The sequence below is a fragment of the Microtus oregoni genome, unplaced genomic scaffold (genome assembly GCF_018167655.1).
Source record: "Microtus oregoni isolate MIOR12 unplaced genomic scaffold, Mior012 000007F_ref0000211, whole genome shotgun sequence".
NCBI classification, from domain to species: domain Eukaryota; kingdom Metazoa; phylum Chordata; class Mammalia; order Rodentia; family Cricetidae; genus Microtus; species Microtus oregoni.
In genome coordinates, this window is record NW_024543066.1 from 37,869,742 (window position 1) to 37,885,627 (window position 15,886).

Genomic DNA, 15,886 nt, shown 5'->3' on the forward strand with positions numbered 1-15,886 from the left:
GGTATTGTCCCTGCAGTGGGTCCTCACAGAGGACACACACCCTCTATTCTGAGACATAGTTACTGGGACCCTAGCCCTCAGAATTCTTGATGGTGGAAATCTAAGAAGGAAAAGGTTTCTCAGGGTGATCTGGCATGTGTTTTTCAGACCCTTTTCAATGACATGCTTTTTTTGGTTTAATTCACATTTCACAGGTAGCTAAAACAGGGTGTATATTCAGGGAAAGTAGAATATTCTTGGAGTTTCTCTGAGCTAAAGGTGAGTTTGTCTAGAGAAAGCCGCAGGGGTGAGAATAAGCCTATGGAACCGACAAGGCAAGAACTCAGCATGGACACTCTTCAGGAGGTTTATAGAAGCCACATTGTCATCCAGGACATTTCCCTGGGAGGGGAATCCACGACTTTGCAACTTCCTGGCCAGTGTGAGGGCCACCAGTCGACTGTAACCTTTCCTGCGATGGTCAGGTAGGGTGTAGCCATGACACATGGTGGCAAACTGGTCGGTGATACCCCAGGACACGGGGTTTCCCTGCTCGTCACGCACACACACGCTGGGAAAGCACTCGATGAGTTTGGCTATGTACCGCAGGCACTGCTGGTTGCCGCCACGGGACCAAGTCCGGTTGAGGAGATCAGCATCTGAGACGCTCAGGAAGGTCAGTCTCGGGGTAGGCCCAGTTCTGGAAGAAAATCAATAAATCAATAAATTGGTAGTCACGTGACTACCAATAGCTACCCTTTTCCTACCGACCATAAATGGAAATCATCTCTAAGACTATGTTTGGCTTTTTCAAGAATTTAGAACTTAAAACGCTTCCCACTTGAAAGATCGTCACGTGAAATTTAGCTTCATGCCCACTTGTTTTCGTCAGCTATGCAGACTGCGGTGTGGTCGAGGCTGCTTCTACATCTTTGCTTTCTGGGAGAAGAAGTATAACTTAATTTATATTTGGATTGCTTTTGTATTGATGCAGAAAAATAACACACTCTCAGGGTTCAGCCAGTCACAAGCAGACAGTTGACTGGACTCACTCCCAAAGGAGGCAGACACCTAGCTGATGCCAATCCTGTGATTCCCTATTTTGTTCCCAGTATCCGACTTGATATTATCTCGAGGGGTAGAGTGTAAGAACCTCTTTTGATTTTGTTGCTACATTCTTGAATTATAAACCAGGCCACAGTTAACACAAACATACATCATATTATTATTATTATTATTAGTAGTAGTAGTAGTAGTAGTAGTAGTATCATTTTCACTCAGAGTTGCCCTTATAAGACTTTGTGAAGTCTTAGGCAATCCAGATTTTTTTGAGCCCTAATATTTTGAACTTAATGATATTTTAGCATTCAGTAGCATTCTGTCTCTGCATAGTCATGGCTATACGAGTCATTATGCATATGTACATTCTCTGGAAGAATTAAGTTTGCCAAACTTTCCCTTCTGCTGCTTCTCTCTAGATCGAATACTCTCATTTTTTCACTTGCCAAGTTTTACAGGTCACTAGCTTTTATTTATTTTAAATTTTTTATTGAAGTGTCTAGTAATTTTATATATGAAAGCCCTGATGTCAAGATAAAGTTCCTGGTTCATTTTAAGAATTGAAACAAGGTTCTGGGCTAGAAAGATGGCTTAGCAGTTAAGAACAGTGGCTGTTCTTCCAGAGGTCCTGAGTTCAATTCCCAGCACCCACATGGTGGCTCACAACCATTTATATTGGGTTCTGATACCCTCTTCTGGGATGTTTGCACACACAGAGAGAATTCATACACATAAATGACTGAAATTATAAGAGCTGAAGCAAATTGGAGCCTCTAAGGCTGAGTGTGCCTTGGAATTTGCTAGCATTGTGAATATGTCAAAACTACTTAACCCATTGACTAGTAAAGACTCAAATAATAGCCCTGCAGAGGTTTTATCTAATTATGCCTTTTACTTTTCTTAGTGGTTGCCAGCTGTAGCATTGGCCAATCTTTTGTTCAGGAGAGAAGGAGGGGACTGGCTTATGATTTTTCAGTTCAAGTTTGAAAGTATACTTTAAAGAAAGGGCAGAGAACGTCAAGCACAAATATTAGTACAAGCAGAAACATTGCCAAGGCAAGTACACTTCAGGCACAGCGTGTTACATATGTGTACAAGAAGGATGAAGTATTTGGAGTACAATCCACAATTTGAGTATGGATTTGGGGTTAAAGACAAATGTTACTGCTAGGAAAGATTACCAGAATAAGCCCCATGACACTGGGATGGACAAGGATATTTTGAATAAGATACAGAAGTATGGGGGAAATGGCAAATATAGGACTACATCAAGGTAAGAGCTTCCAGAAGGCAGCTAAATTCAGTATGACACACTATGGTGAAAGGCTGTGTACAACTAAAGAAACAAAACAATGAAGCAAAACCCTGAAGAATGGGTAAAAACTCTTGTAAATTATACTTGTGATAGGTGTCGAATATTCAGAACACAAGGAATGAAAAATTTTCTAGTTGGAATAAAAACAACATAATTTAGAAATTTAGACCTACAGGGACATTTTTAAAAATATGGTATACAAATGGCCAAGAGGTACATGAAAAAAACTACAAATCAAACCCACAAAGAAATATCACCTCAATGAAGTTAAAAAGGTTCTTATCCAAAAGTCAAGAGACAACAAGGAGTAGTGAAGATTGGAAAAGGAAACTTTATACACTAGGAGAAAGGTAAATTAGTATAGCTACTAAGGAACAGCGTGGTGATGCTTCCAAAAATTAAAATTAGAACTGTAATATGAGGGGCTGGAGAGATGGCTCAGCGGTTAAGAGCATTGCCTGCTCTTCCAGAGATTCTGAGTTCAATTCCCTGCAACCACATGGTGACTCACAACCATCTGTAATGGGGTCTGGTGCCCTCTTCTGGCCTGCAGGGATATGTGCAGGTAGAACACTGTATACATAATAAATAAATAAATAAATAAATAAATAAATAAATAAATATTAAAAAAAAAGAACTGTAATATGATCAAGAAATCCTGGGCGGTGGTGGCACATGCCTTTAATCTCAGCATTCGGGAGGCAGGGGCAGGCAGATTTCTGTGAGTTTGAGGCCAGCCTGGTCTACAAGAGCTAGTTCCAGAACAGGCTCCAAAGCTGGAGAGAAACCCTGTCTCGGGGAAAAAAAAAAAAGAAAAAGAAAAAGAAATTCTATTCCGGACTATATAGCCCAAAGTAGTAAAATCAGTCCCTGTTGACCACAATATGCTTCTCAATAAGCAAGACATGGACTCATTTTAGGCATTTACAAATAATGTGACATATTTACAATGAAATCGCATTCATCCTTAAAAAGAAGATTCAGTCTTATCATCTGTAAAAACACGGATGGGACTGTTGTTATATTAATAAAAATAAGTCAAGTGCAGAAAGTCAGAGAGCACACAATCTCACTCACATGAAGAATCTAAAATCCTAATCTCCATAAAGCAGAGAATGAAATAGTGGCTAGCCAAGACTGGGGAAGGCAAACAGGGATTAGTTTTTCTTTTAAGAAATCTTCGTCTTACCTAGGAGTGGGGGTGGCACACACCTTTAATCACAGTATTTGGAAAGCAGAGGCAGGTAGATCTCTAAATTTGAGGGCAGCCTGGTCTCTACAGAGTTCCAGGACAGCCAGGGTGTCACAGAGAAACCCTGTATCGAAAACCGTCCCCACAACACACAAAAAATATTCTTTGCCTTTTGTATCTTAAAGTAGCTAGGATAAAGCATAAAATTATGAATTCTGTTTCAGTTACTTGAATAAGTATGCAGCGTTCATAGGGTATAGTTCTCAGGATGGATATGGAAGATTGTCCCTGTGCTGGGGGAGGTCACAGGGTATATGTGAAAGATTACCAATGTACTGTAGGAGGATTTTTTCCTTTCAAAGTTCGTGTGTGCTCCAAGTTTCCATATAAAACATAAAAGAAAGCCCTGGTGATTTCCTGCAATGTTAGAGTTAGTCTGTGCTTACCATGTCCTCCAGTACCTACCACAGGAGCAGAGAACTAACATGCATGGAGGTGGGCACTTTTTAATCAACCTTGTTTTATTCTTTTAAAAAAATCACTTAAAAAAGATACTACACCCTAATTCTTTTAATTTAACTTATAAAGTGTGTGTGTGTGTGTGTGTGTGTGTGTGTGTGCATGTCAATATGAGGTGTCTTCTTCAATTGTTCTCCACTCTGTTTTTGAGACAGGGTCTCTCACTAAATCCCACTTGGACTGGATGGCCAGCAAGTGCCAGAGAGACTCTTATTTGCCTCACAGCAACAGGTGTTTGCTGCCACAACCAACTTTTAAGTGGGTGCTTGTGTCAAAGACACTTTACCAGAGTGAGCTATCAATCTCTCCAGCTCCTCGGCCCCAGTTCTTAAGAAGGGATTGAGGTCCAGGAAGGATAAGCTGAGGGGAAGAGGCTAATGATGCAAGGCCTTCAAATAAGAGAGAAGAGGCAATGTAGACACACAAAGACACATGTTTGCAAGGGACTGCCTTCACATGCTGGAGTTGTGATCAGTTCTTGGCCTCAGGACTCACTTGTGTGTTTTATTTCAGCTCTGTAAAAAATAGAGTCATGATGGTTCTACTTTAGAGGACAGATGAAAAAGAAACATAGAAAGGGAGAGGGATATATTTAAATCATTTAGTCCCTTGTAGTTAAAAGCCCAACATAAACCAGTAACACACCTCTAGCTTTAAGCAGCAGAAACCTCAACAACTTTGGACTCACACCACAAGGATTACTTAGGAATATATCATGAAGAAGGGAAACAAGAGATGACTTTTTTACGTATACATCATATACTAGGAAAATGCAGGTTTCACAAGCTCACTGACTATTGACAAAGATACTATTTGATTTTCAGAGGAATAATAAGTAGTGAAACACAGGAAGAGAAAAAGTGTACGTAAATACACACACACACACCCTTAGCCCAATGGCCCAATTCTTAAAGCCTAACTAACTATTCTTTCACAATAATAAACATTCCAGCATTGTTATTAGGACTTGCATAACAGTAAATCCAGCTCCAAATGTAGAACCTGTTTTACATACAGGAAACTGTGGTCTGGCACAGATGAAACAGGAGAAAAATGGACAGCCTTGAAGGAAGACAGCTGTATATCCAAATCCAACAGCTTTGCCTTGGCAACGGCTTTGGAAACAGCATATAATTCACCTTGCAGCCCTGGATGATGACAGACACAGAAGCACAGTCATTTATTTCAGCATTTTCATGCCAACTGTCATCCATACCACTGCCTGATAGCCTGTCATGTTTTAACCACGATGCAGTTAGTTATGTATGTATTACTACAGACATTCTCTTCTTGATCTACAAATCAAATTATGTTGTCATCACCAGTCATGCGCTTCTACTACTGCTGGAAATATCTAAAAGGAATTTGGAATTTCTTACTGGAAGTTTTATTTGTTAATTTACTTAATACCTCAAATTAATTTTATTGAAAAGAATTCTTTTTTTATTTATAGCTTTAAAAGTTAAAGGCGGCTGTTTATAAGAGTTTAGATGTATTTAATATGGTAAGGAGTGATGGTTGCCTTCAACTTACCAAGCTAGGATCACAAGGGGAAGAAGTCTCACTAAGGATTGACTACCTGGGGGTTAGCCTGTGGGCGGGTCTGTGCAGTATTATCGTAATCAGTTAACTGATTTGGAGAGAACCAGACCACTGTGAGTGGCAGCTTTGGCAGGAATCAGGCCTGAACTTGTTACGAGTAGAGAAATAAAACTGAGTGCAAGCAAGCAGCTAAGTGAATGAGCGTGTATGGGCACGTCCTTGTTTCTCTGCCTGTGACTTTCTCTGTTCTTGGATGCAGTGTTGGAAGTTAGTACCTTGACTGACCTCCAGGGATTGATGAGGAAATTATTTCAGCTGTAAGCTGAAATAAACTCCTTTTGCCCCTAAGCTATTTTTGGTCATGGTATTTTATCATCCACAGGAATGAGACTAGAACACAAGGCAACTTTAAAGGTCCTGTCCATTTCCACAACGTCCCTTATGGTATTCCAGGTGCAGCCTGGGGTTGGAAGATTGAGCTCAGTTGATTCATCCAGATCCCACTCATTTCTCCCAGCATGCTAATTAGTTATACCCCTTTGTTTGATATTTATCAGGCAGTGTTCTGGGAACTGTACAAATAGACTTTGGTCTCTGCTCTTAAGAACTACAGCATTGCCCTCTCTCCAAGTGCCCTATTTTCTAGCCTTTGCAGTCTGACTATGGGTGGACAGATTCCTCTGTAACGTGGCTTTCTTTCTTCTAGGCTCATTACTGAAGCATGTTATGTGACTGTTTTTCTCCCCATTTGTGAGTCACTTCTCAGTATGGCCTCAAGACTACAACTGGGTGAGAAGGCACATGGAATGCAGTGTGATGGCTGAACCTGGGCACCTCCCTCCCTGAGCTGAGCCTCAGTGAAGACTAGAAAGTTTACAGGTTAATGCTACTAAAATTACAGCTGCAATAACTAGTGTCCCTTATTACAAAACTGAGTTATAGCTAAGTAATCAAAAGGTTTGTATTTTATTGTTTTTTAACCATGTGCTATACATGTAGTCTATATGGCTTAGGCAGGCCTTAAATTTGGATCCTTCTGCCTCTTCCTCACAAACACTGGGATTACAAGTGGGTTCCCTCATACCCAACACTCAAAATATTGCCTACAAGGAAAAAATAAGTGATCCAAGCCAAAGGTAACATACAATAGGAATAGTAACTGTATAAAACTCAAGTATATATGTTAAGTATTTATGGACTTATCTCTAAGTTTCTATCTCTATATATCGTACATGTATGTAATATCTTTTAAGAGATCTATAAAAAGTGTGAGTGTGTGTGTGTGTGTGTGTGTGTGTGTACACACACATGAGCACATTGACTGTAAAGGCCAGAAGATGGTTTCAAATTCCTTGGAGCTGTAGTCACAGGTGGTTTGAACTGCCTAACACTAACATGGTATTAGAAGCTGAGCTCTGGTCCTCTGGAAGAACAGCTAGTACTCTTAACCACTGAGCTATCTCTCTAGTCTCCATGGTATCTTTTCATACCTCTCTAGTGTACGTGATAAGAAAGGAACATGCGAGCATATAATGTATGCTTTGAACTTGACCTTACCTTGTATCTGAAAAACTTGGTCCCAGTTGATAACGTCATGATCTTCCAATAGCTGTTGGTAAGCGCTGATATCTTTGTAGAACACAGCATATGCATTTGTGTAATGGTCAAGGTTATCCGTCTCAGCCTTGGGCAGAAGACATAGTCATGAATGCAATACCCAAGCTGGGTAAAATCCATGCCCTGGAAAGACTAGCTATTATTACCATCTAGCTAAGTTTCAATTGTTCAAATCAGTTACAGAGAAACAGAGAACAAGAATGAAGCTAATATACTGTAATGAGAAAATTAGAAATTTTGTGCCTTTTACCCTTGATTCTTTCTTCCAGAACTAAGAAAATTTTAAGAATTCTGACTTTCTAGAATTTAATTTATAAAAATTAAAACTATAGTAGCCTGAGCAGAGCCTCTGCTGAGTTGCCTCAGATGACTCTAGAACTGTTGAGGGAGCTGCGGGCTGCGTTTCTGCCATCTGCCTCCTGGCCTCCTGGCTATCTTATGCCCCAAAATAATTACACAGAAACTGTATTCTTTTAACCACTGCTTGGCCCATCATATCTAGCCTCTTCTCGGCTAACTCTCGCATCTGGACTAGCCCATTTCTAATAATGTGTGTAGCACCCCAAGATGCGCTTACCGGGAAGATTCTAGCCTATGTCCATCCTGGGTCGGAGCTTCATTGCATCTGCCCTCACTTCCTTCTACCCAGCATTCTGTTCTGTCTACTCCACCCACCTAAGGGCTGGCCTATCAAATGGACTAAGGCAGTTTCTTTATTATCCAATGAAATCAACAGATTGACATGTGACCTCACATCATTTCCCATTTTTCTGTTTAAACAAAAAATTATTTGTTCCTATTGTATATAGTTGTATTTGGTTTGGCTCTATCTTATTTAGACAAAAGGGGGAGGTTTGGCTCTATCTTATTTAGACAAAAGGGGGAGATGTAGGGGAAGCTCTAGCCAATCACCTTGCTTGCAGGGCAGGGTCGCCTGAGGATATTTTTTACTAATAAATATTGCTGGTGTGCTCTCCCCCTTCCCTTCTGCTTTCCTGTTCTCTGCTGGAACCTCGGGTTCTGTAAGTCTTTTCCCAATTAAAGCTGAATATATTATTATAATTTCTGTCTGCCTTCATTTACGCTGCTACATAGAACTCATCACATTAACAGCTGAAGCTCATCAGGATACCTGGCTTTTATCACTAGCTGCACACACACACACACACACACACACACACACACACACACACACACAGGAAAGTTAAAATTCAGTGAGCACCATGTAAGAACCACAGCCCTCACCACCTTCCTCATGCAGAGGGCAGATCAACTCTGATCACTTGAGGTTCTCTTTAGCCTCAGAGGGAGAATGAGAACATTGATCTCATTGTGCTGACTTCCTTAAGTTTTCTCAATGTTTTTTAAAATTCCCAAATTCATCAGTCATAAGAAATCCCCTACTAGTGAAGGAGCTAGTTTGTACATAGCAATCTTCTAGAGACTGTGAGACGCTAAGGGAACAATTCTGGGCTAGCAGTCTTCCATCTGAGACTCCAAAGTAGCCACCTACAAAGAGCTGATGACATGCATGACATGTTAAGATAATGTGTGCTATTGTAATAGTCATTCCATTCCTTTTATCTAACTCCTTCTTTTCAGTTGGAGCCAATTTTTACTTTTAATGTTTCTCAGTTGCTTTTCAGCACTGTACCTCTCTCTGTCGCCGGGTGATGACAGCTTTGAAGTCGGGCCATGAGTCCAATACTACTTCCTTTTGAAAGGGATTACCACGATTTATGTTCATCACTGCTCCATACACCTGAGCCAGAGAACCAGAGACCATTAGCTATTCCAGCTGAGAGAGGAATTATAGAAATATTCACACACATATACAAAATGTGGAGTTACCATTTCAAATATGACCAGGGAAACTAGTAAAAAGTCTGTTAAATCTTGATATTCTATAATTCTGAGAGAGAATGCTTGGTGACTGAGCACCAATTAATATGAAGGTAATAAAAGAGGCTGTTCTGAAAAATATGTCTTTCCCATCTGTTTCCTTCATTAAGAAAAATGTCCATCCTAAAAACATCACGTACACACAGAATTAGTGAAAGTTACAGCAACATAGCAAGGATTGATAAGTTAATATCACAGTATTTTCTTCTTCCTCACCATCATCATCATCAAACAGAAAACAACTCCAAGGCAACTTCATTGCTCACTGCAGCCTCATTTTTACATTTATTATAATATTGATTTATGACATCTTCAACACTGTCACAGAGTGATCAGCAGGCCCTCTGGGATTTTAGATTGGAGGCTTGAGTGACCCAGAGGAAACAAACCTATAACTAAACTTGAGTCCTCAAGCATAGTCTTATCTTCAGCACCACCAAGTTGTATCATTTAAACCATGTTCAGAAATAACGCAGTCTACCATTGGCCAAATTTCCCTAAAAAGTCCCCTGGGACGACAGAAGGGTGACAGGAGCAGATTGTGAAACTAACATGTTCATCGGAGACACATCTGACATTACCTCCTAGATTAACACAATAAAGAAGCACAGTACAATTAGGCTCACAATACCTTGAGTGATTCAGGAAAGTGACTCTTCAACATTTTCTCCAGTATCAGTAATTTGGTGGAGCAGTTTAACACCAACATTGTCTCCAAAGGTTTGAGCTTCCACACCTAACTAGAAACTTGAAGATAGACATTTAATTTCTGCTTATTAACTTTTGATCTTATTGGGAAAATGCTAGGGATTCCATTTTCTTTTCGTGTAATGCTGATGCTGCCTTTGAAGAGGATGGAAATGGAAGGTGGGCAGGGAGGGCTTCAGGGTAGGTAAACCAGTGAATATGTACAAATGGAGATCACTAGACCTAATCATTTTCAGAGGGGACTACACATTCACTATATTCTGATTGTCCCCAGCAGGGAACTAGTGAGAACTGAACTTCTATATTCAAGTGTGTTTTGTTTTTTGTTAGTCTCAAATAGCTTGTTGGCAGCAAGAAGGGAGGGCATTCCTGGCTTGTCAGTTTCTTTACCATCATCCACCATATAAGTTCTGTGTTATAGGAGAGAAATATTGATACTTATGGGCCAATAATTACAGGGATGGAAGAGAAATAACTGGGTTTGACACAGTAAAAGCAAACAAAAATCCCTACTCCTTTAGTGACAATGGTCTCCTTAGCTTGGAGGCCCCTCCTCTTCTGGAGAAATTGAAATGCTTGTCAACAAACATTACCTTTGGTTTGTCCTGAACTCTTTCTTGTCTTTTAATTGGAGGACAAAATGATACTACCTGCTAGCTCTATCATTCCCTAAATGCTGTGAAATAATTTTTTTGAACACAAGTAAATGTGTGTGTGTGTGTGTGCGTGCGCGTGTATGTATACATGTACATACATATAAAAGATTTAAGTTAAAATTGAAATTCAGGGAAATGGAAAATAAGACACAAAAGGAATAGAGCCTAGAGAACGTTTGGTCAATAGACTACGGTCCTCCAGATAGAATCTTATTCCTGGATTTCATATGCAATATCCAACTGCCTTAAATTAAGACTTATTTATAACTGCCGAATCAATCCTGTCAATGTGGTGGCAGTTATCTACAGATGTGTAAAGGACAATAAAAAACTGTCTCCTGACACACATGTCCAGTTAAGTTAAACAGAGAACTTTACTGTCCTATTTCAAGTCTGATGATGTAAACAAGAGTCACTATTTAGTGCTACTTTTATTTACCTAATTAAAAAATACCTTTGGTTAGTAATTTTCTGTTTAAAATGTGAGGATATGCAATGGTACAGCGCTTGGCTCTAAAAGGGGCAGCTGTATCACTCTCTCTAAGGTTCAGGGAGTACAGGAGGGGGGTAGAAAAAGAGTCAGAGAGTGGAAGATGTACAACAAAAGATATTCCCTTGACATGACAGGGCTGTTGTCCTCACTGAATCATTACGGTTGTGGTCATCTGTATGAGAATAGACCTGCCAACATTTCATCACGGGTCGTGAGAGGTTCCACATCTCTGCGATTGACAGTTGACAATTAATAGGTGTTAAGGGAGCTGTGTCATTTCCTTCAGAAGTGTCGCCATTGATGAATGGCCCCTGTTCCACTGAATAATCTTCTACCCGTGGTCAAGGGAAAGGAAATCTAAATATAGTGGCCTTACACAAAAGGAATGGAAGATGGAGTGGGTGACTTGTGAAGAAGAGTTCCAGTGGGAGAGAAAGGGGATGAGAGAGAAAGACACACACACACACACACACACACACACACACACACACACACACACAGAGAGAGAGAGAGAGAGAGAGAGAGAGAGAGAGAGAGAGAGAGAGAGAAATGACAGGCAGCAGCAGTGAAAGGAAATCAAGTTCATGCCACATATATATGGAACTGACAAATTAAAAAATTAGAAATGGCTCCTATTAATAATGCATAAATGCTGCCTAGATAATCCTAAGTGCAAGGAGACTGTGGTATCTCGCAGGAAAAGCACGTTAAACATTGTTCAAGCATGAGTTTTAGTGTTACTGACCATTAGATGAGAGCCAGTCGACAATACATATTGACTAAACGATGTGTATAACAAAAAGAACATACAAAGTGAGGTTATGCATAACTCGTGATTGGAAACAGTCTTGTCGAACCTAACTCCGTTCCCCTAGGAGCAATGCTTCAGTATCAACTGCATCAAACTTTCACACGACAGTGCAGACTGAACCACCCACAATGAGAAATGCCCTGCTCACATTTACCACTAAATTTTCCGGTAGTTAACACGGAGAGAAATAAACAGGGTTAGGTACTGCTTCAGGGATCCATAAGATTCCTCCATGTTCCTCTCCTGTCAGTTGCTTGCTTTTGCCTGTCGGCCATCTCTACACCGCAGTCCGGTTTCCTATATTCAGAGCCTCCCTGGATCAGACTCCCTTCAGGGCTTAGCTCTTGCAACCAACAGATTACTTAGGTGAAAAATTAAAATCAGATATTCCCTTGGACCTTACATGCATGATACTACTTTTAACACACAGATGTGAAAATGCTTATTCAGTAAAGAGTGATTAATTTCGTGGGCGATCATCAAATGTGAAAATTTAGTTAGTGGCACAAAACAGAATATGGAAATTCCCATAGATAAAGAAAGCATGCTTTTTACACACTAAAAATATATGTATATATTTGTATATATATGCATGTATATATACAAAGTGTTATCAGAATGCGATGTCCTTCCCACTCCACTACAGGGCCCTAATAATCAGAATATCTTCTAGAATTGGAAAGTAAAGATGTATAACCTATTTAAGTAAATTTCTGCCAGTAGGCACACATGAAAAGTCTTGTCAAGAAAAATAAGTTTTCCAAGGTTTAAGAACTTGAGTTTCTTTAGGAACATTGTTTATCAACACAGAGATAGTACCTGGAAAGTTTTATTGATTAATCATACAATGAAAGAATAACTGTTTTCGAAAATCATTTTTAGAAACAAGAAAAACATTAATTTGTTTTCATGATAGTACACCATTTACAACACAATGCCCAGTATCTATTTTTTTTTTATTTTTAGGGAAGCACTCATGCGAACATAAGCTCCAATTATCATAAGTTATACAATCCACTTTCCTAAATTTGCAGGAATTGTAGGGGTCAGTACATGCCTCGGGTGATGGATGAGTCTTGGAGCCTTGCCCTGGGAAATACCTTCTTTATTATGGTATATCTCTGCTGCCAGTGAGATTTTAAATTTTATTTAAATTACAATTAATAATTTCAAAATGTTTGTAATTTTCAAGGGCTACTTGAATAAACTACTACAACCTGGGTCTCTGAGACATTTACTCTCCCACAGCCCTGGCGCCTAGACGGTGAGGAAAGGGATTTGGTAGGCAAAAGTCCTTTGTGTTTCCAGCCCCTGGAAGTTGCTGAAAGCGACCCCAGGTCACAGAACTGGATCCAGGGGAGCTCCCTGCTGAAGAGAGCAGCAATGAATACGTGGCCTCCAGCAAAACGCTAATTTTAAGGCTACCATGTTGGGAACTTCTGGAGTTGCTTTCTGAGGCAACAGATTTGCATGTTCTAAAAGCATTGTCCTTCAGCTGTGAATATTTGGAATCAGCTTGGTTTCTGATTCTAACATAAATACTGTGTAACAGGAAAAAACCAAAACCAAAACCAAAAACATAATAACAAAAAAAAAAAAACCTTTCATCAATTAGGTTCACAATTCCTGTGTTTTGTCTCTGTACATGGCACTTTAGACTTTGGGGGAAATGAATCAAAATTAGGGTGAAATAGATGACCTTTTTCATTCCTCTTTAAACAAGAAGAGTTTCTTTCGAGGACCTGTCTGTCATCCATTGCTCGTAATTACCGCTCACAGCCACCACATATAAAGGACTTTTGGTTCAGATGACAGACATATCTTCTGTTACTCAAGTTAAAAATCACAGCACAGTGCAGCTTGAAACTATGTAACGCTTATATTCCCATGGAAAATTTGAAGTGAAAAATGAAACCACACAAAAGCATTCTTTCCTCTAAACACAAGAATTTATCCTATCTAGAGAAGGTGAATTGTATCTTTACCGTGTCTCTCCTTCCTTCCCAATGATAGACTAATGACTTGGAGGGGGTTATTTACCAAACATACCTTGCTGTTGAGAGAGTTCTGTTGGAAACAGGTATTTTACCAGTGTGTCTCTGCAGAGCGCGTTCTTTGTAAATGGTAAACTTATACGCCTGGGCTACTTTTCTAATTAAGCCTTAGTGGAAAGAGGAGGGAGAGTGGCCACACCTAGAGAAGGGGTGGGATTTGTGCAGGCCTGATAATAATCGTCTCAAATCCAGCACAGGTATTTTCAATCCGTTTTTCTTTTCAACACCATCTAGTCTTGTAGTGCAAACCCAACAAATATGAACCTTGAATAGATGGTTAGTTAGATCCGTTTTAGACATGAGGTCTATCTGTTTATCAGAATCCCATTGTGGGGCGGGGGTAGGAAATAAGAACAGAAACTAGGCAAAGGAGGTACAATAGGAAAGTGATATATGTACTGACTTTTTGGATGCTTTTAAATGTTTTTTAAGAAAACGATTTTGTTGCCCTAAACTTCTAAGGGTATTTGTGGAACTGAGAGTCATTTTGGGAATTATAATTCCTGCACCATATTCTTTTAAATGAAAAGTCAGGCCGCGGATTTCCACCACCGAGTGGGCACTTGAGCATCTCAGCACATGCTCAATAGGGCTTTGGGAAACAAGCTGCAGAGATGTCCCTGGCACACGGAGAGGGCTTGCTTGAAGTGGCCACAGAGGAGGCCACTGTTTGCCATCTTAACTGCTGAGACTAGGTAAGTTAGGACGTTCTTCCTGAAGGACACTGTTCCAAGCAATAAAATGAGTAACTGGCAACTGAAACCCAGCTATTCGAGAAACCATTATGTCAATTATCCTGTGATAAAATTAAGGTGTGTTAGATACTGGTATATTGATAAACAGCAACATAAGACATGTAAGGGCAATATATATCTTTTTGTGGTCCTTAGTTTTCTAATGAACGGATACTATCAATATAGAATAGAACCATGTGCAGTGTCCAATGGAATTATTTGAATTTAAGAGGTCAGGTTATTTATGGCCTAACCCCTAAGCCAAAAAAAGTGGCTGTTGTGTGGTGATTTAGAAGTAAAGAAATGCACCGAAGAACAGCTTTTTAAGAAACGCGCATTTGAACACAAACAGGGCTCACACCTGTAGATAACGCTATCACTCAACTGGGAAATCTGAATTTCTCTATTTGCTCTTTCCTTTCTTTTTCTCAAAGCTGAAAATTTCGTGACAATGAACGAAATGTGAGATTTACACCAATGTCAACTCAAATGCTAATTTTGACAGGTGCAAACTGCTTATTTTTGGTAAACAAAGAATGAAATGATATCCAATCACATAGCGCAAATCCTTTAATCGTAGGTTCTACTGCAGGTGTTGGGAGGGAACGGAGAGGCTTACATAAAGGGTTTTAGATGACTGACGTGGTGTGGAGACTGTAATTTACCTGCGTAGTAGCTTAGCCAAACAGTTATACCACGTTATAGTCCTACGGCAGTTTAGCGAACACTTATTTCCCTGTTAGTTTATTTCAACAGTTTTCAGTCTGAGTTCTAAATCATTAACAAATAAACATTCGCCAACCCAACTGGTGAAAACACTTATTTTGTGTGTAAGTGATCATTTTAAGGTTGAATATCTTTCAAATATTTCTTCACTTTAAAACTTTTCCTGTGAGAAATTAATCCATTTCTCTTGGTACTTCACGTATAGCTATTTTGTGGTTCTTTATCTATAAAAACATACTTTAAATATGTTGAGCTCTCTAGTCTGTAGTGCATTCGGTATCTGGCTTGGCTCTTAAACCTTTTTCAAAACCATCAGACTTCATATAGTTCTCTGTTTGCTAGGCAGGCTATTGCCTTACTGACATCTGCTGTTCACTCATACCGTATTTATTTACTTATCATCTATGTGGCCATAAAGAATATTAGCTACGTATGTATCTCAAATCATTTACAAAAGCATGCCACAATAAAGCATTTCAAGAAAAATGTTTCTGGTTTCCTGACAGTAGCACAGATCTAAGTTAAAGGCTATACCCTTCCAAAGATAGGAGGACTGCCAATTAGTTCATCCATGGCAAT

At 39.6% G+C, this 15,886-nt stretch overlaps 1 protein-coding gene and 1 non-coding gene across 2 annotated transcripts; both read right to left on the minus strand.

The window, feature by feature from the left end:
• Positions 1-247: 247 nt before the first annotated feature.
• Glyatl3 (glycine-N-acyltransferase like 3) lies at positions 248-9,834 on the minus strand. The gene is made up of 5 exons (XM_041655099.1): positions 9,757-9,834; positions 8,878-8,985; positions 7,164-7,290; positions 5,080-5,212; positions 248-679 (listed from the first exon to the last, which is right to left on the minus strand). Exons 1-5 carry the CDS (start codon positions 9,832-9,834, stop codon positions 253-255), a joined length of 873 nt encoding a protein of 290 aa, XP_041511033.1. The 3' UTR covers positions 248-252.
• A 2,926-nt stretch (positions 9,835-12,760) lies between these two features.
• Positions 12,761-12,932, minus strand: LOC121451174. Its single transcript, XR_005974701.1, has one exon. It is a non-coding gene; the product is annotated as a U1 spliceosomal RNA (small nuclear RNA).
• Between the last annotated feature and the right edge of the window lie 2,954 nt (positions 12,933-15,886).

Coding starts and splice junctions, on each gene's coding strand:
- Glyatl3 (XM_041655099.1), bottom strand. CDS start 9,834: ATGTTGGTGTTAAACTGCTCCACCAAATTACTGATACTGGAGAAAATG. Junction 7,291..8,877: donor TCACCCGGCGACAGAGAGAG/GTACAGTGCTGA, acceptor CTTCTGCCCAAG/GCTGAGACGGATAACCTTGA. Junction 680..5,079: donor GTGCCAGACCACAGTTTCCT/GTATGTAAAACA, acceptor ATTTTCTTCCAG/AACTGGGCCTACCCCGAGAC.